Genomic DNA, 26,756 nt, shown 5'->3' on the forward strand with positions numbered 1-26,756 from the left:
ATAATTGCAAAGCAGCCTATTCCTCTCTGCGTAGAAACCATGGTAACCATACTGGAAGCTCAGATACTAAATTGTCCCAGCCTGTTTTGTTCAAGTGACGGATTCTTTGGAGAGGGCTTGCTACACTGGGGCTCATTTCAGCCATATCTCTTCATTCATCTCATTACTGTGAGTTGACCTAAGGGCCCATGTCCTTCCTCATGAATAGATTTTGAAATGGCTTTCAACAGCCTTTTGTAGCATTAGCCTGAAAGAAATAATAACTCTCTCTCTCTCTCTCTCTCTCTCTCTCTCTCTCTCTCTCTCTCTCTTTCTCCCCTCCCAACATCTGAGGGGGTAGAGGAACCTCAGTAGAAAGAAAATATGTATCCTGAAAGGCATGTTTTCTTTGAAATACAGTTGGGGGCAAAGTGATAAGGTGTGGTGTATGGAGAGTTTCTTATAGGCTGTTTGGTGGTAGGAGAGAAGGCAGCTGTAGCAGAGAGTGACAAGAACCTTCTACCCAGGCACAGAGAAATGGGCACATTAACCATTTCTGTTGCACTCGGCACCATCGCATTTGGCTTCCCTTTTTATTTTTTTAACATAAACAAATACACAAAAAAGAACCAGAACAAACTAAAATAACCAAACAAACAAGCCTATTTGGCCTCCTGTATGTTTCCAAATTCAGAAGGTTATACGCATCCAGTCAAGTGCAAGAGAAGTGTGGAAGGAAGGATGACCTTCATGTTTTCCTGAAGCCTTCAATCACTGGATGTGAATTTCCCCTGAACAGCACATAGTTTTGCATTTTATAAAATCTGAAGCTGGGGAGTACCCTAGGCAACATAGTTATATGATTTCCCCTTCTCTGTGGCTGTAGGATACGTCCCCATCTCCCTCATAACTCTGTGAGTACAGGGCAGTTTGGATCTGACCTGAACTACACAGAGCACAACAAATGGCAGTGGTTTACCGTTATTCCTATTTTACTGAAAGGTAACTGAGACTGGGAAGAAATGATTTGCCCAAGGTCACTATCAGCCCATGGCTGAGCTGGTGCTTGCACTAGGGTCTTCAAGATCCACATTTGACAGCTGATACATGTACCAAATATGAATAAAAATGGATACTCTCATATATGCTGAAATTTCATTTGAGTGCAGTCTCCCATCCATGATTCCCATGGCCTACATGTTCAAGTAACTATGCGCAGAATTACACCCAAGTCTCACTTCTAGCATTAGCCCAAGGCATTTTAAAAAGCATCAAATAGCTAAATAAAAACCTTTCAATCCTTTCTCTTAAACAATCTTGTTTTAAAAACTGATTTAATATCTAGGTTAAATGTGTTCACGGTATGGATTTTAAATAACCAGCATGAAGCTGCTGCATAAGTCCCACATTTACATATGTAAATTGATGTTGATACACTAATTTCACAGTGTGTGTGTGTGGCAAAGGTACTGAAGATTTCTCTAGCTAGTAATAAGTATGCTAATCATGCAAAAAGGAAGGTATTTACCAAACTTCTTTGCTTTTGTTTGGACTGAGTTTCAGAAAATTCCTTAGAAATGCAGGAAGCAGGCTGTAAAAGTTTCTATTTCTTTTAAATTACTAACCTATCGTAGTAGCTATTTTTGTCTTTCCCACTAAACCAAATAAATCATTCAAGTAATTTTCTATGAATGGTCTAACCTTTAGACTCTAATGGAATTCATTGATGGGAGACTTGGAACGAATCCTGTTAGACATACATACTGTACATGCACATTCCAAAGCCTGTATGTGATGGTGTTCATGAAAAAGTCTTAGGAGACTGAAACAGTAAATAAGCAGTGGGAGGGAAAGGAAGGACATGCTTAACCATTTCTCTGTTTGCTGTCTTCTCATTTAAAGAGGACCCCCACTTGCTCCCCTCCACACACTATGGGGAACACCCTAGGTGGAAACGTGCCAATAGTTTTGAGAAGAACACAGCAAACAGGAAAGGGGTTAGGGTTGCACCTCCTCCGAAGGGAGAGACTGTAGCTTAGTGGTGTTGTGTATTGTCTGTGTGCACAAGGTGCCAGGTTCAATCCCCTGCATTATTAAATATAATTTAAAATTAAATATCAGGCTGTGGTCCTATGGCTCCCAAAATGCTTTCTAAGGGGACATAGGATTGCTATCTGGTATTTAATTTTCTCCTTCAGACATTTTTTAGACATTGCTGCTCTATCACACTTACACGAATATGCCAGGTATATACAAACAATTAATCCATCAAAGAAATAAAGCCATATATATCATTTGCAAATGGGGTGCACTAAAGATGTATATTCAGTTCAAAGAACAGGTAAGTGCTGGCTTATTAAATACACATCCAACACAGCATGTGGGTGGATAAATGTTGGGGGGAGAAAAAACATTCTTCCTTCTCACATACTTTTGTAACCTTGAGAAATGAGAATTCCTTTTGCTGGCTCTACTTCAGGCAGTGGCATCAAGTAGCAACTTGCCTGTGTGAATGAGCCATCACAGTTCCAAGAGCACCACTGAATTAGATCTGTCTTTCATCATTATCTCAGCCACATAGCCTCTTGTCAAGGGGTGAGGAATCCATTTATGTGCACATGCAAATTGGCCACCCAATCCTCCTTGCTGGGGAGGTTCCAGCAAATTACATAAGATTTTCAAGATCTGGATACACAGCATAGATACCGGGATCTATAAACTTTTATCAGCAGTTTCAAGAAAGATTTATAACAAAAATACTGAATACCTTTCACCCCGAGGTATGAATTCTATTTTACAGAAGCTATCAGGAAGCTGGACATCTGTAATAGAGGGGACAAAAGTCAACAGGGGTGTGGAAAAAAGCAAAAGAGTTGGGAGCCGTTCTAGCTTAAAGCTCTTATTGTCAATAATGATGCCTTAAGAGAGGCATTTCAACTTTTTAAAATGGGGGAAAAGCATTACACAAAAGGTAGAAAACCATTGGTGGTCAAGGGAAAGGGATTAAGCCAGTGGAAGGAGGCATTCTTGGGAAACCCAGACCAGGATACCAAGCTGCACCCTCATCTACCATTTACCTTCTATTTTTTCCTCTTAAAAATGGACTTAAGCTCAGACCTCCTGAGCCCCCATATCCCAACAATGTACATTTCCTCCAGGCTTGTGTTTTCTAATTCTTCTTATGTCACACTCATATGCAGGAGACCAGTATATAGTTTGCTGGGGCTGGTGTCCATCTCCAATAATCAGGAGTGTCAGCTCACAGCCTAGATCAGTCCGTACAAGGTAGCAGCAACCTTTCTCGCACATGTGCCTGCCAAACCTCTCTCCTTCAGTCCTACCTCAGCACTGCTGTTTAGCAGGAGCAAATCACAAAGGCATTGAAATGTCAGCATCTATTTTCATTAGCATAATAGAACCAACTGCATAAAAATGCTAATCCTGCATCCCAACAGTTCAAGACTTTTAGAAAGACTAGCACAGTTGTGATTCAAATGATGTTGTTTTTCAAAACACGTGCAGTGAAAGAGTCAGCCAAAAAGGAATGATCAGATTATTGCCACAAGGTGTGATTAGGCTGTGAAATATTTCAGTTGTTGATGGTGGTCCAAAGGAAGCAGTGGGTTTTGATCATCAGGAGCATATCGGCAGCAGGGCAGAGAGCCACACTGAGGATGGGGTGAAGGGTATTTCAAAAGTGAAATGTCCTCTTTTAACCTTCTTGCAAACATCTCTGTGTACATACAGCATGAACACTGAGCCAAGCTTATTTGACCTGCACAGAAAATATGCTAAGATGAAAAGTCTAGGGATTGGTCCCACTTTCAACAAAATACTGCATTCCAAGGTAGAAAACTCAGACTCTGAAGGTTTTCTGGAAGAAGAGGAGGAGGAGATAGAATGCACTACTGAAATGCCAAAGTGAGCAAGCAAGATTAGCCAAGCAGCTGGTGAGACTTGGACTGGTTTTGGTTTGGAGAAGACACTCAGAACAAGGAGGGGCAGAGGGCAGGGCAGGACACAGCACGGCAGAGCAGTGGTGTAAGTTGGCTCATTGGAGGAATGTAAGGGGTGACCCGTTGGCTCCTCATCAAGCCAAACAAGTGGACCAATTAATGTCCGGTGTTCCTGTTGTCTAGCCCACAAGCAACACAAACCTTCTGAAGGTGGAAGCAGCCCCCTTTTGAAGGGGAAGCAAAGAGGGGAATTCAGTTCAGAATCAACTCCTGACACCAGCTCAACCTCTGATAACCTTGTGCCCACATGAACAGTCTCCATAATTTCATAATTAGTTGGCCCACTAGTCAAGACTTATTTGTTGTTATACTCCCCTCTATCATGAGCCTGGATCACTGTTTTCTGAATTCAATTTTAAGTTCAGTTTGATTGCAACCAGTCTGCATCTAAGCAATATCAGCTCTGCATGCTGGATTGGTTGGTTTAACCAACCACCTCTCTTCCTTCACTGTGATTAACACAGCAGTGCTTGTTCCCCAGGAACCAGGATTCTGTGAGCTGCCTTCTGTCTTCCATGTACTGGCAATCAGTGAACAAAGACCACATCACATGGACAGGCCACATTAAAAAGCCCAGCCAGAAAGGGCATACACAGTGTGGCAAGCCATGACATCATGATGCATTGCACATTTCCAAATGATCACTCACGAGATGCACTTTGGTTGGTACATCTACTCATCCACACGGAACAAGAGTTCATATTAAAAAGAAGTCTCATTTGAGCTAAGATGGGTGAATGTGTTATTTTCCAAGTAGTAACTTAATCTTAACCTAGAGTAAATTCCGTGTCGCTTCTTATAGTCCTCTGTGCATGATCCCTGCATAATCAGGCTGGGTTTGAATCTGGAGCCTCTCCTGTTTGTTTTCTTAGCTCCTGTGCACTATTTATGGTGTTTGAGTAAAGAACTGGATAATAATCTTTGGCATAGCTCAGGAAACATGCTTTTCTTCTAAGCTGATCTAAAGAAATGCATTTTGTTGTTGCTTATGTTGGCTGTAGATTCATCACCATAAAAGAAGTCATTTCAGTTTTACAGTTTGCTCATTTAGATTGCCCAAATTCAGCTTCACGCAGCTGAATTCACCATAGCTCTGTTACTTTTAACATTGGAATGGTGAGAATTAAATCAGGTTGCTTCTCTACTTTAATGTTGTCCTTAGTCCAGATGATATTAAAAACACATTTTTAAGGAGCTCTGATCTTCCAAAAGAAATCAGTAAATGTTTCAAGTCACACCGAAACTAATAAACAAATGTGAACAGCTGCTAAATGTCCTACAAGCTAATCTGAGATTCATTTCAATTACCTTACAAAATACACCTTAGGTGTGCATTGCAGCATGTCTTCTGTTTTATATCTTGCACATATGTGCCAAATGTTATTTCCTCCTAATTGTTTTCACCTCAGTACTTCCAACAATTTTCTTATTCCCTTCCAGTCTCTTGTTCTCCTTCTTTTTCACTGTTATGATATAGCATCAAGAAGTTGTTGTTTACATCATTATGCCTATTTGTTCCTTATGCAGCACTTTTCCTTGTTTGGGGTTCTTTGCAATGTATATTGGATTTTCCTTACAAAAAGCAGTGCATTGGCCAGGAGCCAGAGAAACCTTGGCTCAAATCTAGGAAGCTCCAGAGGAGACAGGGCTAGCCTTAACCTGAAGTAACGCGAAGCAGTCACCTCAGGTGGCAGGCAGGTGGGATAGTGGGACAACTCTGGCAGCCCCCTAGCTGCGGCCCTCCCTGGGAGGACAGAGACGTGTGTTCTGGGTATCCTGACCTGAACCCCTAAGCTAGCCTGAGGCCCTCAGGTAAGGCAGAGAAAGTTGTTCTATCCCCACTGTTGCACCAGGTTCAACTGCTAGTCCAGCTGCCCTGTAGGTGGAATGAGATGTTTTTGTCTGGTGGAGGACCATAGATTAGTCTAATATAACTCATCAGGGCTATTAATTGTATAAGATGGGATGGCCTTACATTTGCAAAGAAGGGTGTAATGCAGATGTTGTAAATAGGTATTTGTGCAGAGAATGTGCTGAAGCTAACTGTGCAGTTTTGCTAAAGTTCTCTAATCTGTTTGGATGGGAGCCACCTGGGATCCATATATAAACAGCTCTGAGGAGGGTATAAATGTGATAAAGAAATCAATAACTCGTGTCTAGCATATGACTTTCTCTCTTTTTGTGGGATCAAAGCCCTGATGCTGGGGAGAGAGAACTGAGGCAAAACTAAAAAATAGAAGCTGAGAGAGGCAGCAGAATCTGATACACATCAGTCAATCAAGCCTAATCTTATATAAAAGACTGATCTCATTCTCATTTAGTCTAATGGTATCACCCCCACACAAGATAGAGGTAACAGCAGCATTGGGGGAACCAAGGGTTTGCAGAAGTACAAAAATATTGTGTTGTTTAAAGGAAAATGCAAATATAGTGGAATGCTCAGTGCACAGAGAATGCTGAGAAACTGTTCTGGGGTATGAGAAAAGAAGGAAAATTGGGAAAATCAGTGCACATAAGCGTCAAGCACAGAGTCTTGTGTGTGTGTTGAGCATGGAATGAAGGGCAGCGAAGGTGATCTCCACCACCCACACCTTGCACCGGGAAATTTCCAGCCATCTAGATAAAGCGCCAGGGAGGAGGAGCTGGGATGCCAGTAGGAATTGGCATAAGCCCACAGCTCCAATGCTGTCTTCTCCCCAGTCCCGGCATGCCCCTTTCCCCTGCTCTACGGCCCCAGTGCAACCTGGGTGGGTAGGTGCATCATTCTTTTCATGCCAGCTCTGAGGGGGAGGGGCCTCAGCCTTTGGAGTCCCAGCTCTGAGATCTCTGAATCATCCGATGGTTGCTGAGATGGTGTCAGGAGGCCCTAGGACTGAAACCTAGGAGTGAAATACGGGTGGGTTTATTTTGTTGATTTGACTAGAATATCTTTCTGAGAGTGTAAGCTTAAAACAATCATTCTCAAGGAAGCACATCCTAGAATGCTCTAGGAAGCCATTTGTGTGAGTTGTGATCAAGCCAAACTCTTCTTACCTGGAATCATTCAGATTTAAGGTTGTTTACAAGGACATGTATAGCAACCTTTGAACACTATTTGCAATCAATCCTTCTAATGTCCTTCTAGAAGGTTTAATTATATGATGCCAGGACTTCTGCCCCATAGTCACTTTCTTCAGTGTTCATAGTATTTTTGAAGTCTGTAAAGTCTGAAAGAAGCCTGAGTAATTTATAGTGTTCTTCAAGTACTTTTCAAGCAAGAGATTGTCTGAGATTCTCAGCAGTGTCAAAGTTCCTAATGATGTAAGACTTTTATTTATGTTGCACAAAAGCAGCATTGGCAACTGTGTTAACTAATGCCTTGTGTGTTGTTTATTGCTCTCTTTTTTAAAAATATGATACGCATTTGCAGGTGCCATTTCTTCTTTCAAAGCAACTACTTTTTTCCAGTCGCAATCATTATAAGAAGCAAAACAGAATGGTTTGGTTTTCTCCATATGCTTGTATTATTTTCAGCTATTGTCCTCTTGCAGGCACTACCACCTGCTCACCTCTGTAGACTTTCACCTTCATCTCTATTTCTCTTTCTGTCTCTCACTCTCAGGTCTGGATGTGTGGAGGTGGCATGTTTGATGTTCCCTGTTCCAGAGTGGGGCACATCTATAGGAAATATGTCCCTTACAAAGTTCCATCTGGCACCAGTCTAGCAAGAGTAAGTAACTACAATTTGATATGCTTTTTTCAGCGGTAAGCATTTGGCTGAGTAGGTCAGTTCCTTTGTCTAGAAGATTATCTGAAGCAGGTGTGTTGACCCACTTTGCACCTAAAGCCTCTAAATCCTTTTTGGAGAAGCTCTCATGGAGCACATTCCAGTAGTGGACAGAGTCAAAACCAAAAGAGACAGAACCAGAAGGTCAGCATGTGTAGCTTAAAGCTGTTACTGTGGATAATGAAGCTATAGGAAGTTACAGTTGAAGCTATAATAATTTCAACCTTAAAAAGGAGAGGGGTCAGGGTGAGAGTCAGGCAAAGCAGTGAGACCCTCTGGTGTTCTTGGAGAGCAAGCTTGAAGTTCAAAGAAGGCTGCATGCAGGCACAAGACCTGAGGTCCTGCAATGCTGATCTAAAGAAATATGACATAACATGAAGGCTACTTTCAAGTATCACAATCCTGATTTCCAAAATGTTCTCTTGGACAATCAGCAACAAAATACAAGCTCAGGCACTGCTTGGATTGTGTTCTGTATGGGTCTGGGTCTCAGTAGAACTAACATTGGATTTTCATCCCCCCTTCCTTTCCTTTTATAGCTTAATTCCACACTGGAGACTCCAGCTATAGGAATTGTTCAGAACAATTCAGGAGACAGGTTACCGTAAGCAATGGAACCACCGTGTGAGTCTGCTTTCTAGGAACACCAGTCCTGTGGGACTTGGCCTCGCAATGGGTTGAGTCCTACAATTTGGGGCTAGGGAGACACATCTATGGGCCTCTAAGCTTAGGAGTGCTTCTAACATTACTTTTGCACTGGCAGGAAAGTACCTGCAAGTCAGTCTCTGGCCAAAAATAATAACTTCAGTACAGAGTGCTACAATTTGACCAAAGTATATTAAATCACCCTTAGTCAGCAAGCCTGAAATGGTGACATTTCGCTGTGACATTCTAGTTGGTTTTAGTTCAAGAGGCTAAAATTCAACTGATTGTCCCATCAGTTCCCACACGCTCCATTTCCTGAGCCAATTGCCCAGCAAAAGGGGCTCAGTTACATGAAGCGATTTCAAAAGGTTGCTTTATCAAATCAATAAAATGTGAGCTTACCAATCGATGGATTTTCAAGCACTTGTGTCATGAGCCAAGGTTCCTCTTTGAGCATTCAAAAGCCACAGACCATTTTCCTTGCAAAGCATTCTTTTATTGACCCAAAAGCACAAATCACCCAGAACGAATCTCTGAGCATGCACAGAGCAGCTTGCTAAGTGCAGGCTAGTGTTTACCTCCAGGAACTCTCCTTATGAACATGTCTGAGACCCATCCCTTTGGAAGGGGACTTCTGAAAGCAAGTCTGCCTCTTCTCTACCTGTCGATCCTCTAATTGGCCCACCCACCTTTGGTGACACCTCATCAAGAGCTGCTGCTACCTGGTCTACATCTGAGTCCCCTCCTGTGGGCTGTATATCTTGGTTATTCCCGGGAACTGCCTCTCTCCCTGAGGAATTTGGCCTTGAGATAAGTGTATCCACTTTCCCCATCTCTTTGTCTCAGCATGACCCATCCTCCCCAACTCCCTCCAATTCTGCTTCACATTCCAATTCAGATTCTTTTAAAACCCAGCCAGAAGTCCTTAAGACAAGTGTCCAAAGCAGCCATATTTTTCACTCCCAACAACCCGTGTCCAACAAGAAAAAGGGAAATTGTGTGTGAAAGAGGTTGTGGGAAAAGATAACTTTTGTTAACATTGGTCCATAAATGCTGGCAGTGGATGCTTGACATTAGCTACCATCTTTCAGCAGCCAAGTGCCAAAAGAATGGCAATGAAGGTGTTATCAAGGAAGGGGTCCTTAATAACAATGTATTTGTTTATGCCATTCTGACCTTCCAGCAAAGGCTTCAGCTAGGATTACACTAAACTGGGCAACATGAACTGCCAGTTGGATGCAGATCTCTGTCTGGTGCGTCACAGGGCTTGTGCCAACAGTTCGGGGATTCCTCAGTCAAACTATGGGATGGTCCCTACCCTGAAGCAAAATGAGGGAGCTGCCTCAGATGACGGTGTGGGAAGCTGCAGCAGCCCCTTAGCCTTCTTTCTGAGCCCCTCAGCTGTTCTTCTCTGGTGGAGAACATTGCTGTGTGGCACTCTCTGCTCCTCAGACCAGCCTGCTGCCCTCAAGTACAGGCGGTTCAACCGCCACTCTAAGAGATTTCTTTGGAAGGATACACCATGTTGACCTTCAATGCAAGCAGTAAAATCATCAGTCTTGGAGGTTCTTTTTCAGAGATCTCTGCAGGCATTGAAAAAAAGTATAGACTGCAGAGCTGAAGTGCATAGGGCTATTCCTCAGAATAAAGCTACCTAATTTTTTCAATATCCTGCAACTTTGCCTCTTTATTACACTGGGCATTTTGGATGTTCTCCAACTACCATTCACAGTGCCTCTTCTCCCCATCAAATCCCTTCCTTGAAACCTGCCTTTCTTGATGAATGCTTTACCATGCTTCCTTAATCCTCATTGCCTTCTGAAATGAAGCCTAAATAGAAGTTGAGCCTTAACCCCATGTTTACCCTCATTTCTGCCTTTCTCTCTTTCTCCCTTGCTCCTCCAGAGTCAAATTTTAGCTTGGAAATTTATGACAGCAACCTGTTCTTTCCCTGTTACTCTTTCAAATCCCATGCTTATCCTCAATTGATTGAATGCTTGATTGATCAAAAAGATTTATACCCTGCTGTTTAGGCAAATAATCCTCAAGCTAATTTACAATGCATTGTAATAATATGCAAAGCTAGATAAACCCAAACCTTGACCCACCTCATTCAGCAATCCTCGGTTTCGGGGCCCAATGGCAGAAGTCAGGGTGTGCTTCCCCTCAAATTTCCTCTGATGGCCCCATAGGAGGAATGACAGCCACAATATTCCATTGCTTAAGCAGTACAATGGGAGAATACTCAGTCTTTAAATGGAAAACCTTGATATAAAACCAATTGAAACATTCAGCAAGTCTCAGAAGAACATAAAGGTTTGAATCATTCATCACTAGTGACATTACTAGCAATATGCTATAGATCTGCTGTCTGGAGAAAGGGAAAACAACCCATTATCTTTTCACAACAACAATGTACAGCAGGTAGGTAGTGCAAACAGGAACTTTCCAGTGCTGGCACTGTGACTTGGAATGCCGTGTTCAAGCACATGGTTGTATGAGTAGCATCCACTGAGGAAGCAAACCTAAACACATTTACCTGGAAGTAAATCTCACTGAACTCAATGAGGATTACATCTGAGAAAATGTGTATAGGATCTATCTATCTATCTATTCTATCTATCTATTCTATCATTTATATGCCACTTACTACCGTAGTCTCAAGAATTCCACTGCCCATTTAAGTTTTAGCAATTAAAGTGTTTCACTTTGGCCAGGCAATTGATGACATGGGAAACTTTAAAAAGGAAGGCAAGTCAGATAGATCTTGTGGGGGGGGGGGGAGATGGAGGGGAGGGTTATGGCAGGGTGCTGTCCATTATTGTTTGTTTATTACACATTGTTTATTTCATTTGTAGTGGGGGATGGGCTGATAGAGTTGCAGTCCAACACAATTGAAAGGTACCAGGCTTGGGAAGGCTAGGCTAAAGTATTCACAGCTTCAGTGTCCTTTATTGTGTGTGCCAAATTGCTTCTGCACTCATCAAGCTCCATAAGATATTATGGAATCTCTTCTCCAGCACTTTCAGAACTGCCACGCCTCAGAGACAGCCTCCTCTCTGAGGAGAATCCACACATGAATCAGTGCCAGGGAGAGAAAGAGCACCTGGAGAGAACACCGAGGGTTTATCCCAGGATAGAGCAAACCAGGCGAAATGCGGACCTAATGCACCCCAACTGGGTGTTTCCTCCATACCCTGAACTCTCTCTCTCACACACTGCCTATAGTCACTACCAAGTCCTCAAGAACAAAAACAAGGAAGAGCTCAAACTAAAGCTTGGTCCCAACAGCACAACACTAGCTCATAAGTCATCCCATATCAGAAGAGGGAACCATGACCATTCCCCTTTCCCCTGCCAATATTTCGGTGATTTCCCAGCTTTGCATAGTTTTTCTCATTCGAAAGGGCTTAAATGCCACTTCTGAGTCTCAATTAGTGGCAGTAAGAACATTTAGCTAAAATACGCAGGTAATTTTTTTTTGACCTGACCCTTTTTGCCTTTAGCTCACCCACCCCAGACTACAGTCCCTGCAGACCTTTCTAGGAATTGAATTGAGTCCTTGCGCCTTTTCTGGGAACATCCAAAAGTGTAACTTCTCATTTCAATGAGCATGCACCAATTGGTTACCACCACACCCCTCCCTTCTTGAATGTTATATTTTATGAAAGATCCATTGTGCATATCAGACCATGCCTTCCAAATAGGCCATGTGGTAAAGAAGACCCAGTAGATGTCCACATGACAGAAGAAGCAGAAGCAGAAGCAGCCGAAGCACTATTAAGAACATTTCTTCAATTTTATTTCAGCATTTTACTATTTCAAAAATGTCTATACCACTTTCCATTCTAAAATACCAATAATCCAAAAGATTATAATACAATAAAGTAATAATAATAGACCCAAAGATTACAGTACTATGTAAATTACATAATTAGAGTATATGATTATAAGATCCCAGTACAACATTATACTAAAATACAACAAAACCAACCATTAAAATATTTATAAAAGCAATAAAATATCAATTCAAATGTCCAAGGGTAGCTGACAATGCTAGTGATCAGGAAAATGCCTGAACAAACAGGTATATCTTCAGTTACCACCAGAAACACTCCAGACTAAGAGTCCACCTGATCTCAGTAGGGAGATCATTCCACGTGTTGAGCATTAAGAACATGCTCCACCATTACCAGATAAGCTTGAATAGACTGAGATATCCGCAGTAATCCCCTTGGAGCATAAAGATCAGCCTATGTATAGGAAAATCTGTTGTCAGTGCAGAAAATTCCTATTTCCAAGTGCCCTCCCCGGACTGAAGTAAGCAGGAGGAAACTGGGATGTGTAATTTACTCAACCCATTTCAGCCAATGCAACTTGAACCTCTGGTATTTCCAGCTGAAAAGTGCTCATTAGGTATTGGCTGTCAGAGCTGAGTTTGGCATTTGGTGTGCACAACATAGTAGAAGCTCCACTAGTAGTCCTCCATCTGGAACATCCTTTCTATCAATCAGCCCTCTTCCTGAAGTCCTAGTTCCTCAGCAATACTTTCCTCCAACTTTCTAAAGAGCCGCCGCCACCACCTCAGCTATGCTTTGCCTCCACCTCCATGGAATCAGATCCACCTAGATTCCTATCTTGATTGTCAGCCTCCAGCTGCTTCTCTATCTTGTTTTGACACTGTAGTGTATATCTTAGATTCCACAGACAGAGGCTATTTCATTCCTATGCTCTTTACAGCATGTGTTCTGTTGGTGTGTTGAATAAAACAGCATAACACATGCAGTTTTGGATTTCTTGTGACTGTTGCCATTATCAGTGCAAGCAAGGCCCAGTGGAATTTTCTGCATTACACTGATCTGAAACAGCTGTGAAGGTGGATGCCATCCATTGTCTAGCTTTTGTCCCACCAGCTTCCTGAGGCCTTGCTATTGAAACCTAATGGCTCAGAAATTTCTCAGTAGAATCGAGCTGAATTGTTTCCCATAAAACCCTAACAAAAAGCAGCCTGATGTGAGGCATAAGTCATTTCAGAATAAGTGTTCCCAGGATATCTTTTCTTAAGCTGCTCTAATTGCACACGCGCAATTCCTGCAGGCGTTAATGTTTTTTGGGTTGTGGAGACAAAGCAGGCAGTAACTGATCTTGCTGTGCCAACCGAAATGTGCTCCATTTGCTCTGTATATCAGTCCCTTTATATTCAGACAAGTCATATTGGTTTTGAGACATCTAGCTTTGTTCTGATGCTTGAAGCAAAGCAAATTAATAACATTCTGGAGAGCTGCTTCAAAAAGAATGTAGGAAGCAAAACACAGTGAGAGAGACTTTTCCAAGCCAAAAACACTATCTTACACCCCAGGTTATGAGATGTGCTTGACTATATGTCTTCCAGCAGAACATGCCTGTATGACCAGTACCCTATTAAAGAACTAACGTTATCAAGGTAGCAAGCAATATTTTTTGAAGAAAGGGTAAGTCATTCAGAGACAGAATGTCCCAACAAACAGCAAATATCTTCATTTGGAGTCTGACGCGGGAGAAAAAGAAGTCATCAAAGTGAGCTTTATCTTGTGGAAGAAAAGAGTAAAACAGCAGCCATTTTCTGTTCCCATGAGATGTTGTACACACAATGGGTTGTTTTGTTGCTGAATCTGAGCAACCAACCCCATTACATGTACAGGGAACTGCTTGGCAAGAGCAGCCAAATCCCTTGTTGAGCTTGCCCTTGTCAGTGACAGCAATTCCACTGATGTCCAGGTAGCAAAGAGAAGCCGCTGTCACTGGCTTGCCATTTTCTGTGGTGATCACAAGTGTGCCCAAGCAGCACACTGATGGAGTTCATCCACCCATTTTTAAAATTATTTTTAGATGCAAGAAATGTGTGCAAATATGCTCTTTATTCAGGGGTCCAAACTTGAATCCCATCCGGGCAATGTCCTGGGAGGTGGCTGCTGTCAAAGTGCAGCAGGCACCAAGCACAGATATTGACCCAGAGTGACTTCAAATAGGTGTGGCTGTTTTTTAATCACACTCTCCTGACAGTATTGAGAAGGCAAGTGGTCAAAGAAAAACAAAGTTGGGAGGAATCTTTGCTCACAAAAAGGGCCAAAGACTCCCCACCACCACCACTTTGTTGTAAGAAGGGGTAGTTTTAAAAAATAAATATGTATGTACAATTTATGCAATTTATATATTTCCCAGGCAGAACTATCTTGTTTAGCCAAGCCTAAATACTGGTTTTAAAAGGGAGCTATATGTTTATTGACTGTCAGTAGTAAGTGTTAGCAGAACTGGGAAATGATGCATTTTGCTTCTTTCCAAAGCACTTTGGAAAGAGCAGAAAAGGTGGGGCACTGGGAACTATGCAAGTAAAACCTGGAGGATCTTCTCATGGATTGGAGTAAAGCACTCCTGTTTCACAAGCAAAGACACTTGTGGCTTGGCTTGGCCTTAACGGCTTGTCTTTTGGCAGCTGTCAAGCATAAAGTAAAACAATAAACTCATTTGCAGCATGTGGCAGCAGACACTTGCCAGGGCATTGCCCAGGCAAAGCTTCCTATTTTGGATCCCTGAAAATGTGCATCTCTGCATTTGTGAAAGACTGACTAAAATCTTTTTTGAAAAATGTGATTAATATATTTGTGCAAATTTCTTTCATTTAAAAAGGGGGAAAAGTTGACACTTTGGGGTGCTGTCACTGGCTGTCATCTTGGAGATCTCTGAGAAAGAAAATGTGAAGGGGGGAGATACCTACAGTGAGAGGAAAAAAGGCTCATACTTTTAGAAGGAAAGGAGACAAGACAATCTCAGCCATCAAACCCCAAGGACACCAAGTGGAAGATCAAAGACACCCAGTCACAGTGGCACACTGTGGGTTGTGCCATGAACAACCTGCACTGCACAGCTAATTTGCATGGTGGGTTGCCATGTCAAGTCAACTCACCCACTGTGAGCCTCATCATTGTTTCTATACTATCCAGAGAACTGAAATTGGGACACACATGATGCAAGATACCCTAGTTACTGCAGCAAGTCTGAAACATACCATATGTTGAATGTAAAATGGATTAGTCTAGCTAGAATGCTGAAAATACATGCAATTCAAGAAACCTGGATTATAAGAAAAGCCTTCTGAAGTGACTGTTCATATCAAACACTCAAAACTCAGAGCATGGAGTGCGCTGCATTCCAGAACAGAGTAAGCAAAGCCTGGTGTAAGACGGGCCGTCACGCTCTCTAACAGAAGACTCAGATATTGAATCTCGACAGCTAGGTAGCCAAAACAGGGACACTGGAGAACAAGAGCGAGTATTCATGTGCTCAGGAGAACTTGAAGTAGAAAGGTAGAAAAGAAATTTAAGCAGGGAAAAAACCAGGAAAGGATGGGGGAATCAAACAACTTAATGGGCCACAAAGCATGCTCAGTGATCCCACAGAACACTGAACATTTGTTGGGTGGTGCTGGGACATAAAACCAGGAAAGCTGGAGGCTGAAAGTATTCTGGAAGGGGATAGACCATTAGCTAGAATGCTGAGAGGAACAAATATGCTCTAGGTTTTGCCTGCAATTATGAGTTAACTATGTGGTACCAGAGCAGCAAAACAGAGAGGTGTCCAATGGGGGTTGTTTCATTTTCTTGTTTGCGAAACTTGCAAGATCTAGGACTTGTAAGGAAAAGAATGCTAAGGTTGGGATTATACCCAGTGCACATCTAGGATTTCTTCTACCCAAATTTCCCAAAGGTTCTGCATAGTGGGAGAGCAAGCAGAGCAGTTAAGAAATAACAAGTGAGTGTCAGAGAGAGATTTGTAGTAAGATTCTGCTGAAATAATTAAACAAGTCTTTACTGTATCTAGTTAATTAAATCCCTTTCAGTAATTGCACTGAAGTGTTGTTGTTGTTGTTTTTCTTTTTAAAGGAGGAATAAAGTCGTCAGTCTGATTTTTATCAGGCTCCTAATGGCATTTAAATGCGAAAGGCTCCCATTTGCTTAATGCACAACCATCCAAAGCTGGATAAGAGAATGCGTATTGTAATTGCGTCTGTGTATCAATGGTAACCACCAGTCCTCAGCTTGACTGACTCTTGCTTTCTGCTGCTCAGAATCTGAAGCGTGTGGCAGAAACATGGATGGATGAGTTCGCAGAGTACGTTTACCAGAGGCGGCCTGAGTACAGGCATCTTTCCACCGGTGATATCTCAGCCCAGAAGGAACTTCGCAAGCACCTTAAGTGCAAGGACTTCAAGTGGTTCATGGCTGCAGTGGCTTGGGATGTCCCTAAATATTTCCCTCCAGTGGAGCCCCCACCTGCTTCATGGGGAGAGGTGAGGAATATATCAAACACGCCAAATGTTGCTGCATGGCCCCCCACCATGAAAGGGTAGAAAACCTTTTGAGGCCCATGGGTACATTAGGACATTCGCCAAAATGGCCGTAACTGGAAGGTGTGGCTTGTAATAAAGGATAGATGAGCTGCCCAAAACCTGAGCATAAAGCAGAGATGGAATCTGAGACCCAAACCACTGAACAACTCCTTTAGATTTCAGTTTTTGTGCCAACAGAAATCTATTTCATAGAAGTGATATTCTTTTTCTCCCCTGGTAGCCTCCTCTGCTGGCCAACTCATTCACCCCAATCTCTTTTTCTCTCTTAGAATCATAGATTAGTAGAATTTGAAGGGGCCAAGAAGGCCATCGGATCCACTTCCTGCTGGTCACCAATTTACACCATCCCACTAAGATGACCGTCCAGTTTCTTTTGGGATGTCTCTAGCGTGGGAGAGCCCACAACCTGTCTAGGCAACTGGTTCCACTGTTGTTCTGGATCACCACCAAATACAAGTGCTTGGCTTTCACACATGTGTAAAATCACCTCGTATCTCCATCATCCAAGTGGGAGGGCTTGGGCATCTTGGCTGGTATCAGGGGCTGCACTGGTACCCATGGACACCATGTTGCCTACCTCTAGTCCTCTCTTTGCCACAGAGCAATCCAGTGCAAGTCTGCATTTCCAGAAAAGCTGCCTCTGCCATGACAAAGCTCTCACAACACTGATCTACTTCCATGGCCAGTGATGTTGTTAAGGGAGCTGGAAGCAACTGGATCACCTAGAAAGTTGCTTAAATATGGAACTGGGATTTTTGAACCTTTGCAATTCTCTTTGTGTGGTGTGACAATGTGCTGCATATACTCACGTTCCCTAACAGGAAGATTTCAAAGTGCCAACACACTTGTTTCTTGCAGATGAGTGATTTTGGGGGCTACAATATGAATTGGTTCTCCAAGAGCTGTGCCTCTTCTGGTATGTGTGCAAAAATCATAATGCACTTTTGTGTGGAAATTGTCACTTTCACCATTTCCTATAATTGGTGCATATTTACATCAAGCAACTACTACAGCTATATGGACTTCTGAAATATTTGGTCCTCTGCTTGCTGGTTTGACTTTGTTAGCTCTTTCTTCTTGTGGTTTCAAGCAACAATCAGAGTTGGTTTCAAAGTTCCATTTTAAATTGGGAGGGGGGAATGTTAAAATAACTCACTTCATGCAGTAAACATAGAAACAGTTTGTGCAAGTATGTCACTGGCTTTTGTTCACATGCTTGGTCCCAAACCATAGCCAGAAAAATGATACATATGGTTTGGTGATCCATTCAGAAAGCAATTTCTGTTGTCAAAGTGATACTCTGGGGAGTTGAAGCAGTCATAGAAATTACTTCTGATTATGGGTTACCTTTTTTCCTTAATATATACACTCAAGGTGGCACAGGAGTAATAGCAAAGCATGCAGACTGCCTCTTAAGGCCAAACAGGATGTGACATTAAATATGTATTTGCATTTCATGTGCACATTAAAAAATGCAAATAGTAGCGACTGGAGGACAGGGAGATCATTTCTGGCAGAAAAGGAGGAAGGAAGGAATAATGTAGATAACCCTCCACCTACCTCCATTTCCTACACTTTTGGCAAATGTTCTTCTGAGAATGCTATTTCCATTGGGAGGAAGGTCATCATGGGCAAATGGTCAGAACTGCAACAAGGGAGAAAAAAATTATGTGCCACCCACTCGCTGTGATTCTGATAATGAGCAACACCTCACCTTTGGTTGCTATTTTCATTTTTTTTAAAGTGTGAAGATGTGTTTAACATCATGTTTAGTCTGGCCTTTAGATATTCCAGATGAAGGCATGCTAGAATGATCCACTTGACTGTTGACTTTTGCATATCAAATGAATCAGGAATCAATGAGATGGCATGTGATTAAAGAAACTGATACATAAAAAGCACAGTTCAGCTGGTTGCTTCCTTTCCCTCTCCTGTCCAATCATCAACAGTTGTGTAATCCTCATAGTGCATCATTCTTGGCACCCATGTTTTTTTTTTTTTTTTAATTGCAGGCATCTTAATATTTACCCATTGCCCCATTTCCAGGCTCTCAGTGGTTTACAAGAAATTAAAACCAACTGTGAGTAATATTGACTAAGACAACATGTTAAATAAAACTGACATGAAAACTAATCTGGGAAAACCTGTCAGAAGAGATACATTTTTAACTCCCTCTTAAAGGTAGGGATTTGGGAAATCAGATGTATCTCTCCTGGAGACCATTCCACAGCTTAGGGCCAACCACTGAAAAATTCCTCTGGGTAGTTGACATTAATCTTGCAGAAGCAGACTTCAGAAGATTATCCCCAGAGTATCTTAGCTGGTGAGGCATAATGTATGGCAAAGTTTCTCCGAAGGTATTTTGGACCCAAGAGATGAAGTGCTTTAAAGTTAATTACCAACACCTTGTACTGTATCTGGAAACGTATTGACAACTAGTGCAAAGACTTTAAAATAGGTGATATGTGGTCTCTCCAGGATGTCCCAGTGACCAGCCTGGCTGTCATATTTTGTACTAGTTGTAGTTTCCAGAGTGTGCACAGGAGTAGCCTTCTAGAGCTTATAGGTTACCAACACATGAACTACTGTTCTCCTCAAGGAAGGGATGCAGTTGGCAAATCAGCCAAAGCTGATAGCAGACACTCTTGACGCAGCTTCTATCTGAGCTGACCTCTGAACGGCTGGATCAAGTAGCACCCCCAAACTGCAAACACTGTCTTTCAGGGGAAATATGACCCCATTTAAACTGGTTAATGCACCTCTAACCCTGGACCCTTAACAGCAAGCACCTCCATTTTGTCTGGTTTCAACTTCAGTTTGTTTTTCTTATGCAGCACATTACCAGCTTCAGGCAGTCATTGAGAGAAGAGATGCTGTCTCTGGAAGAAGCAGCAGATGATGGAAAGGAGAAGTAAATCTGGGTGACATCAGCATACTGATAACATCCAGCAATACTCCCCCAGATGATGTCTTCCAGCAGCTTCATGTAGATGTTAAACAGCATTGGAGACAGAATGGACCCTGTGGGACTCCACAAGTCAGCTCCTTCTTAGAGGAGCAACAGTCTCCAAAACTCACAATCAGGAACTGACTCAAGAGACAGGAAGGGAACCACTGCAAAGCAGTGCCTCCAATTCCCAATTCCCTCTGATGATCCAGAAGGATTCTATGGTTGATAGTATCAAAGGCTCCAAGAGATCGAACAATCCCATCAATTCTGAGCTCATACACTAGAGTGACCAAAACAGTCTCAGCTTCATGTTCCACTCTGAAGCCAGGTTGAATTGGGTTCAGAAAATTAGTATCACTCAGGACGGCCTGCAGCTGGAGAGATACTGCCTTCTCAATAACCTTACCAAAAAATGGTATATTTGAGACTGGTCTAAAATTGTTAAGGTTCAGGGAGTTCAAAGTAGGTTTCTTGAGGAGGGGCCATACAATAGCCTCCTTCAGGCTGGCAGCAACCCCACCTTCTCTGAAGGAGTCATTGGTGATAGGCCATAATAGAGCCCTCAGTGCTTCCACTCCCAGACTAGCAGCCAGGATAGAGGTAGATCAAGAGGACAGGTGGTTTTTCTCAGCTGTCCAAGCAATCTGTCAATATTATCAAGACTTACAAATTGAAATTGATCCAGGTTAATCCCATTCACAGGAAGATGGACACCTCTGTGTCAATCTCCACTTCCACAATTACATGAAGTTCAGCTTTTATCCAAAATAAATTATCTTCAAAATGGTTTTTAAAAGAGTCACAGTGAACAACTGATGGTGCTAAACAAAGGTTAGGGGGCACTGGGGCTTAAGACAAATCCCTTATCACCCTAAACAGCTCTGCTGGATGTGAATTTGCAGAAATGATATAATCAGGGAATCAACCCTTCTTTGCTGCTCATATTGCCACTCCATTGGAGTGCAGATGGTCTCTATAAAGTATTTTGAGATGAGTCTGGATTTATGCCACCAGCCCTCTTGTCATCCTTCCTGCTTCATGCATTGGAGCGCCTCTGCATACTAGGAAGCTCTTCTGGAAGCAGGATGGAGAGGACACTCAGGAGGACCTGGTCTGAGGCACTGGTCAACTCCTGCTTCTATTTTGTGACCCGGGTTATGACAGGATCACTGGCAGAACTGGCCAAATAACCTCCTTAGGACTGATTGGAAACCACTGGATCCGTAAGTCTTCAGGGGCTCACCATTGTATTAGGTCCATCATTTCTACAGGGACTCAAAAAAGGGGAATATAAAAAGAACATTACAAATATGATATGATATTTCTATCCTATTAGCATACATTAATGCACGCCCTGGCTTTTCCAACACTCCAAATCTGCAGGTACAGATGCATCCAGTTATCATCAGGCACTTTATGCTTTTGTGTATTTTTAGAAAACTGCAGCTTCTGAGCTTTTTCTTGTTTGGTTGGTCTTGCGTGTGCTGGGGGTTTAGCTTAAGCCTAGCTCTAAAATGTAAGCTTTCACCACAGTGAACTGTGCTAGCAATGCTGGGTCCAGAGTAATGCTCTTGTCAAGCACTTCTGCAGGAAACACTCTGAAAGATCAGTGCAGCACGTATCTCATGAGTTCTTCAGAGTACATCAAGGTGGCTCCTGTTTCATGGTGCTATGCAGAGACTGGGCATCCTGGAATTGTCTAGCACTTGTTACAGAAATGGTGCACATCAGGCACTTCCAGTTGTGTGGCTGCAAGGCTGTGATGGTCTGAATTTAAATGGGATCAAAAAGCTGGCAAAGACCGACAAAATTGTTCCTTTCTTTCAGCTAGCAATTTTTCTGCATCAGCTGCTTCAACCCGCTTTTGTTTCTGGCTGAGTTTGTTTTGTTGGGCACATACCCTCAATGCAGAAAAGGTATGAGAGAGCAAAGGGTTTTTGCCATTGCTTCCATTTCATCTAAGTGATGACTGGACTGCTATCACTTGGATTTGGGCCTGATCACCTGGTAGCACAAAGGGAGCGTTCTCACGAGTCTTGATTATTGTTTATAATCAGCCTACCTGGTAGCACCTATTGCAATTTTCTCTAGCTATCCCATCTTTCTGTCAACATAATTTATAGTATGTCATTTTCCAACCAACACCTTGATAGTGTCTCCTCTTACCTCAACAGTGACTTGGATCCTATAGATGTTGTAATAAGAAGTTGGAAAATTAGAGGAAATGCCCATCTTTACTTCTCTCAAAAGCACCCAAAAGTTGTGCCTGTAAGGAATCTACTTTATACTCAGATAGAGATGTAACAAGTCATTTGGCGTCTTTCCTCTTTCTTCTTGTAAAGCTTGCCCTTTCTCGCTTGCACTTACTCTCTTGTAGAAACAAAAGAGTGGTCAACACTGCCTGCTTTTGCAAAGGCTAATGGCACTTCTGCAAAGAGCCAAGTTTAGCTATGAGGCAACCTTTATTTGGACATACTGTATTTTCACCTCTAGAATCTGGTACACCTGCCCTTCCGTTTTGTTTTTTCATGCTGTGAAACTAGTGCTCTGTGGGGAGTGAATTACACAAGGATGTGATGTGAAAGAAGCTCACTACTTGATGAATTCCTTGCTATCTATCGTAAATGTGTCAGGCTTATAACCTGGACTGTGTGAATGTTATGATTGTGAGGTCATGGAATTCAGAGTTTTCCAAATGTCAGAATTTGAGTAAAGAATCAAGGGCACAATCCATCCCTGTGTGAACACAGCAGCCTGCATATGACAGAACTGGTACAGAGCTAGGATGCTTGAAGAATGAGGTGTCTGCAGAGTCCGATATGATCTAAACTAATCCACACTTCCTGCACTAACTTTCAAATCAAAATGTAGTTGTCCTTCCAATGCCACATTTCTCCAAATGTGGTCAGATAGTTTTCAGTTCAAAGTTTTGGAAAGTGCAGTTTGGAATAACATGCACAGAATGATGCATATTTTGAGATAAGATGTTTAGCCACAAAATGTTGTGCCATGATATATTCAAAGCTTCTATATAGCCTGAAGTGTTTGGTCCTGCCTAATCTGGGAAGCTAAGTAGGGTCAGGCCTGGTTGAAATCTGGATGGGTGAATTAAAATGTTGTGACCCACCCGGTGTTATGGGCTGTATAGAAATGTACTACTAAAAAGAAGTTGTCTTTAAACATGTACTTAAATTAGTGTTTTACTAGGCTTTCTTTTTGCAGTGGATAGGGCAAAATTAATACTCCTCTCCACCACCTCAAAAAAACAGCTTCCCTAAAGCTCTGGAAGCCCTGTTCTTGCAGGGCGCAGTTCTTACAGTGGGGGCTTTCCATCAAGCAGCAGCTCTCAATGCTCAGGAGATCACAAGACGTCACATGGGCTCCTGGGCTTTGTAGGAAGCCTGGATGCTTCTGTCACCCTGTGATCCTGCTACAGAAAGAAGTGCTCTTGGCTACCTCCTACACGTACAAGGTCAGCAGAATCTCTGCCCATTCTCTCCAATGAGACATTGTGTCAAAATTCTCCCCCTTCCTGGGAAAGAGGTAGAAAAAACAATACCTGTTTCACAGGGAGGGATGAATTTCATGAAAGTAGAGAGCAGTATTTGGCATAGCACTAACTGAAAGTACATTTTTGTATGGATTTAAATCACAGAATTATTCAGGAACAGAGCAGTCTGTCCGTGCCTACATAAAGGCGTCTCCTTTTACCCCTTCTTGTTCCTGGCTGGCCTGAGTGTGCCAGCCATTATAGAGGCTGCTTAGCCACATTCACAGTCTCCATTAAACCTTGTTGTTGCGTCTGATCTTGAGGCCATTACTCATGCCCATCCAAGGCCGACAGTACCAAGAAACTAAGTGCAACAAGAGCTGTGTTGGGACCCCAGCCACCTCCAGTTTCCTCTCTTTGTCAATGCCTCTCCTGCTCCCAGTGTTGCCCGGGTCCATTCAGGCAAATTAAACCCTCAGCATTCTGTCTGTTCAAAACTTACTTGTCAAGATCTAAGTGAAAATAAATTAGGTCACTTTATCCTGATCTTCACAAAGAACTCATGGGTTTCGTTATTATTATTTTTTAGTGATAGTCCAGAATGGAGAATTCTGAAGCTGAAACAAATGTGTGAAAGAATCAAAGTGTTAGACCTGAGGAGTTCTTTGTTATTCAGAGACCAGTTTCAGCATCAGTTCCGCAACTTTAATGACTCAATCTCACCCCTGTCAGCTTGTCACATTGATGTGGGATAAAGGCAGCAGTTAAAAAAGAATCTCATCTTGAATGCTGCACCACCTCTGTGCCACTCAAATTTCCTCCATCAAACTTAATGCCCTTCTGAATTGCAGAGCCCTTTGTTTTATCTATGCTTCAGTTTCTGGTTCCAACATCTTTCTTCCTTTTCTGGCATTTTCCTTTTTATAGTTTGCACAAAGGCTATGTATGAGCATCTGTGTGTGTTTCTGTGTTGTGTTTTTAAAAATTATTCAGTATCACTTGGCTTAAAAGACAGCTAATTGCTCAGCATTCAACCTATAGACTCCAGTACTTGAAGTATGTACTGCTCTCTTTCTCCTTCACTAATCATTGTAGCTAAGTCCATTAAAGCAGCCTGCATAATGGCTTAAACTGAAATGCCTTCCCGCTTTTGTATTTTGTACCCTTGAAAACCTTTCTGATGCTCTCCTAACACAACAAGCCAACTGCGCCTTCCAGTCAGCAAAGCTGTGTTATGTGAAAAGCATTCTGTAAATCTGAGGGGATTGGAAGCCTTTTATGAGACAGGATTGTACTGCGGTGACCCTGACAAGAGAGTCACAGCACTGGCTTTGATAGTCAAGGACAATGCATTATTTGAACAGATTATTCAGTGGAGCAGCATTTCTGACTTGATTTGCCAGATATTCCAGGCACTGGAGTCTGCTTCGTTTAGCAGCAGCTGCCTATTGCTACATCCAGTGCTTTTTATTCTTAAATGTTGCTAGTCTGTGGCTTGGCATATTTCCAGTACTTCTGATAGCAAGGCCAGTGTTCACTTACTCAGCGAAAACACTCAGAGATTTGTAGCTTTGATTGACCAATTCACTGTTTGATCATTGCTTCAAAATGGAGTTTGAGTTGATTGCAAGCATCCATTTGGGTTTTCTGAGTACTGCAGTTGTGATTATTTATCACATTTATGTACTGTCTTTCTCCAAGGAGCTCAGGATACGATGCACAGGCTATCCTACTTTCTTCTCATTCCTCACAATGGTCCTGGGTGATGAGTTAGGCTGGAAGATAAATGGCTTCCATGAAGCTGAGCGAGTTTCATAAGCGATGGAAAATTTGATTCCAGGTCTCCTGGCAGCCGTCCAATGCCACTGGCCAGCTCTCTGGGATCCAAGGAGCATCGTTAAGTGTACCGAAAGGCTTGGGAATGCCTTTGCATTTCTTTCTCTGTTCCATGTCATACAACAGAGGTAGTGAATGTTGGACCTGTAGACAACGCTAAGGCCAGGCTGAGGTGCCTGCTAAGCAGTGTTAGGCCTTATCTGAGCACATGAAATGATTCCCCAAAGGCTTACATAGGAAGTGAAGTGAAAAAAAATTCCCCCTTGCTGAGGGGAGGGAAGATGAAGTACACATTCCACCAAGGATCCTTGGAGCAACAGGGTCCTTGGCAGGGGACATGCTTTGTCCGTCTCCAGCCAATCTTTAGTGAGGGATCTTTTCTCGCCCAAGCAAATAAACAGGGAAATGCTCTATTTGGTTGCATGGGAATGATGAGGTGGGGGAAAGAGAGAAAGTGAAACTAAGGGATGGAGAGATGAGAGAGAGGTAGACAGTCAGACTGGAAGGACTGGGGTGGGGACGCCAGGAAGGAAGCAAGTGTGGGCAGCCAGAGGAACTGAAGAAAGAACAGGAGTTGGGGGTGGCAGGAAGAAGAGCCAGAGTGAGGGGCAGAGAAAGGAGCCAGAGAGAGGGGGAAACAGGGCTGAATACAGATAAGGGGATGTACCTAACATTTTTGTGGTTGCCTTTCTACTCATTCCCCTACAAGAAGCAATTTGTGATGGTGAGCAGGACTCTTTTTAAGCATCCCAAATATACCTGCGGCCAAAAAGGTGGGAGACCCTTGCTCTATAATGAGCACTTGAAAGGACCCTCAATTTCTAATGTAGTTGATATGGAATGCAGGGCTGCAGTTCGAGAAATGTGATGCCCAAGGCCCCTCCATACTGCATAGACCTTTAGACCCCCATCCAGTATCCTTCCTACTCCCCCCACCCTCTAGGTCCTTTTGGAAAGGTAAGATCTGCAACCCCACTCCTTTTCATGAGCCCTTTCTTTTGCTAACTGTCAAAAGAAAGGGTTTTGGTTGAAGTAGTGTTTTTGACAAGACTAAGCAGGGTTGTTTTGACAGGTTTCATATACAGCCATGAATGAAAGTGGTGACAAGAGGCGAGTTGTACCTCTTACTTTCCAGAGGCTGGGAAAGTGTGGAAAAGGCAAAGGGGATTGAGAACAGTCATGGTAATGCTACAGTACTAGAGGGTCACACCTGAAAGAGAGACATGGCCAGCACCTCTTTCACAAACCATTAATCTCTTGTGGCTTTGCTTTCTCTTGACAGGACACCATTTGTCAGCTGTTGTGTGAAAAGCAAAGTAACAAGCTCACCTATCTGCACCCTTGCTTTGTAACTTCCTTAGAAGTTGCTTCCTGCATTCTGCCAGGTACCACCTACCACGACATTGACCAGCCAAGAGTTTTCATTGTGGCTTATCTAAGGTGCACACTTTTGTATCGCCAAGATACTGAGCAACAAAACAATGGAAAAGGAACATATTTTTGCAAATTGCTGCTCCCCAAAAATTGCAATATTTTAAATGGTGGGGAGCCAGTGACAGCTACTCCAAGGTACTGCTTGGGTACCTTTGATGGAACTCTTACTGGGAGACTTCATGAAAAGGCTCCAAGAGAAAAAAGGGCGTGAGGAAGGGTGGCAGTAACTGAAAAGGGAAGCTAAGTCAGTACCA

The 26,756-nt window shown here is 42.7% G+C and overlaps 1 protein-coding gene across 1 annotated transcript in view; it reads left to right on the forward strand.

The window, feature by feature from the left end:
- Window positions 1-26,756, forward strand: part of GALNTL6 (polypeptide N-acetylgalactosaminyltransferase like 6) — a 541,487-nt gene that overhangs the window by 484,054 nt on the left and 30,677 nt on the right. Inside the window, exons 8-9 of the mRNA XM_044430819.1 lie at window positions 7,597-7,704; window positions 16,511-16,732. Of these exons, the coding sequence (XP_044286754.1) occupies window positions 7,597-7,704; window positions 16,511-16,732 (330 nt within the window). The remainder of the gene's footprint in view (window positions 1-7,596; window positions 7,705-16,510; window positions 16,733-26,756) is intronic.

The sequence above is a fragment of the Varanus komodoensis genome, unplaced genomic scaffold (assembly GCF_004798865.1).
Source record: "Varanus komodoensis strain SLA01 unplaced genomic scaffold, ASM479886v1 scaffold21, whole genome shotgun sequence".
In the NCBI taxonomy this organism is placed as follows: Eukaryota; Metazoa; Chordata; class Lepidosauria; order Squamata; family Varanidae; genus Varanus; species Varanus komodoensis.